Genomic DNA, 3,161 nt, shown 5'->3' on the forward strand with positions numbered 1-3,161 from the left:
TGCTGGGATAGAGCAGGGCACCCACTCTGTCCTGGGTAAGGGTGCTGGGTCAGAACAGGGCACCCACTCTGACCTGGGTAAGGATGCTGGGTCAGAGCAGGGCACCCACTCTGTCCTGGGTAAGGGTGCTGGGTCAGAGCAGGGCACCCACCCTGTCCTGGGTAAGGGTGCTGGGTCAGAGCAGGGCACCCACCCTGTCCTGGGTAAGGGTGCTGGGATAGAGCAGGGCACCCACCCTGTCCTGGGTAAGGGTGCTGGGTCAGAGGAAGGTGCTCGGTCTTCTCTGGGTAAAGTGCTGAGTTCAGACATGAGTCGCCTGACAGTGTTCACTGCTCCATCAAAATGTGAACAAAATGTCACACCAATAATCTTCGAGTCTGATTCAGTACCAAATGAACAGCAGCTTCGTGATTTCCGATCTGAAAAAACAATTACTGTGTCTGACTGGAGCCAGGGCACCCAGTCTGTACTCGGAGAGGCTGCTGGAATTGGGCAGGGCACCCAGTCTGTACTGGGAGGGGCTGCTGGAATCGGGCAGGGCAGCCAGTCTGTACTGGGAGAGGCTGCTGGAATTGGGCAGGGCACCCAGTCTGTACTGGGAGGGGCTGCTGGAATCGGGCAGGGCACCCAGTCTGTACTGGGAGAGGCTGCTGGAATCAGGCAGGGCACCCAGTCTGTACTGGGAGGGGCTGCTGGACTTGGGCAGGGCACCCAGTCTGTAATGGGAGAGGCAGCTGGAATCGGGCAGGGCACCCAGTCTGTACTGGGAGGGTCTGCTGGAATCGGACAGGGCTCCCAGTGTGTACTGGGAGGGGCTGCTGGAATCGGGCAGGGCACCCAGTCTGTAGTGGGAGGGGCTGCTGGAATTGGGCAGGGCACCCAGCCTGTAATGGGAGAGGCTGCTGGAATCGGACAGGGCACCCAGTCTGTACTGGGAGAGGCTGCTGGAATCGGGCAGGGCACCCAGTCTGTACTGGGAGAAGGTGCTGGATTCCAGCAAGACACCCAATCCTTTTGTAGCTCCAAGTCAGGATTAGAAACGCAGGTGCAGTTTGGTACAGATCGGCTCGGTAAAGGGTCTGAGGAGGCAGGGCTGCCTGTCCTGAGTAATGGGAGAGGCTCTGAGGAGACAGAGCAGCAAAGTTTGCATCTGACGCCCAGTGCAAGGATTGGCAGTGTTGTGGATTTGAACGTGAAGCCAGAACAGTCAGAGCTGGTTGTTGGCACAGCCTTCCAAGTGAAGCTAGATACTCGGTCAGCTGTGTACAGAGGCTCCAAATCAAAACAGTTCGTCAGGCCGACTGTATTTCGGGATGTGAGATCAGCACAGTATTTCCAATCGCTGTTGCCCTGGGACAAGAGGTCAGAGCAGTGTCTCCATTTGCCTTTGGCTGGGAATTGGAGCAGTAAGCAACTCAGGCAGCCTCTCAAGTGCCAGGATGTGGGGCTGGAACCCTGGGCACAGCCTGTACTTGCCGAGAACACAGGCTTAGCGAGACAGATCTTCATTACACTCACTCGAAACCTGAGCTACATCTCAGGCTTGTATGATAGTGTGCAGTTGGATGGGTTTAGCACACTGCATGGTCAGCACAGTTCACCAGATGGATCCCACCTCAATCCAGGGAAAAAAGACTCACCATCACGAGCAACTGTGTGGAAACAAGGAAAATCCTGCCCCGGCGCCCCGAAAAAGAAAGCGGAGAGGAAAAATGGACATGTTCAAGTGCACTTTGCTGACTCGGTGGGATTACAGTTGACTGAAATTCACAGCTTTGACGCGACAGTGGAGCCAACTGTGCCTGAGTACGTTTTAGCTAATCTCCATTCCACACCTCCCACTGCACAGCTCGCCTGGGTACAGAGCTTTAAAAAGGAATTCACCAATCCCAAGGACGATGTCAATTTTGATGAACGAGTGAGCAGGCAGAAGGTGTGCCTGGAGACAGTGATGGAGTCAGACTTGGTGATCAGTGGCACCATCTTGGTCCTAAACCTGGCATACCATAAGGAGGTCACAGTGCGTTACACCTGCACTGACTGGAACCTTTTCACTGATGTACCAGCTTTCTTTGAAAACAGCATTGAAGATAAAAAAGACCGCTTTGCCTTCATACTGAACCTATCATTTCATATTTTGAAGCCAGGCTCCTCTGTTCAGTTTGCAATCAAGTACACAGCCAATGGAGTAGAATTCTGGGACAACAATGATAGCAACAATTACACATTGACATATCAGCCATTTCAGGTCATGATCCCCAACAACAACAGCAGCAATAGTTTGGTCAATTCTGACTAACACTTCTACAAACTAGAGGCGAGTCAAGTTGGATTACAGATCAGTAAAGGCCCACCAGACTGGACTGAAACCTCCAAACTGCAGCGATATCATCACAAAGCTGGGCACAGTGTGCGTGACAGTCAGAAACTGAGGTTCCCCCCATGGGCAGAATTCACTTTGGAATAGAAAGGCCCGTCTGGAGAATTAATTGAAAGGGTTCAAGAACAACTGGATCAGCTCAGAAACAAGGAAGGGCTGCAGCTGGAAGTAGCCAAGATCCTGGGGCTGCATGGGTATGTGTCAGTTCCTGCAGGAAGTGTGGCTACATTCGGGGAACTGATGGTATCATTGACCTAATTAATCATCCGTAATGTTTGGTTATAGTCTCGCTTAGTGATCTCATTACTGGCATCCATGGATGGTTCTGTTGTGCTCCTTGATCTGGACAAGAATGTTAGAAGCTTTCCTGTCAAGAGAATTTGTCCAGAATTTGTGAATGGACAATTTCTTTAAACAAGCTCTGAACTGGAGCACATTCTGATCTCGAATTGATTATTAAACTGTTCATTGATATTAATGACTATTGCAACAATTATTACATTACAAAAATCATGAGACAGGGTTTCAGGTTCCTTGTCTGGAACGATTTGCAAATGTCTTTTTTTAAGTACCATTGACACCAAATTTCACTGTAATATCAGGTGAGGAACTCTCCACGTCCCTATCACACAATTTCATCTTCCAGGACAGTTGAGTTCAGTTATGACACCAAGTTTGCCTAAATAGATGGTGTTGCCATTGCATTGCCACTAAACACAACTCTCATAAACATCTTTGTCAGATTTCATAAGAAATGTGCTTTTGTTGGACCTACACCTAA

At 50.3% G+C, this 3,161-nt stretch overlaps 1 protein-coding gene across 1 annotated transcript; it reads left to right on the forward strand.

Moving 5' to 3' along the window:
- The first annotated feature begins 307 nt into the window (after positions 1–307).
- On the forward strand, positions 308–2,721 carry LOC122559942. The gene has a single exon (XM_043710051.1). It carries the CDS (start codon positions 308–310, stop codon positions 2,297–2,299), a length of 1,992 nt encoding a protein of 663 aa, XP_043565986.1. The 3' UTR covers positions 2,300–2,721.
- Positions 2,722–3,161: the final 440 nt, after the last annotated feature.

This window comes from Chiloscyllium plagiosum, chromosome 20 (assembly GCF_004010195.1).
Source record: "Chiloscyllium plagiosum isolate BGI_BamShark_2017 chromosome 20, ASM401019v2, whole genome shotgun sequence".
Taxonomy (NCBI): domain Eukaryota; kingdom Metazoa; phylum Chordata; class Chondrichthyes; order Orectolobiformes; family Hemiscylliidae; genus Chiloscyllium; species Chiloscyllium plagiosum.

What these genes read in the sequence shown, in the direction of transcription:
- LOC122559942 (XM_043710051.1), top strand. Translation starts at nt 308, where the DNA reads ATGAGTCGCCTGACAGTGTTCACTGCTCCATCAAAATGTGAACAAAAT.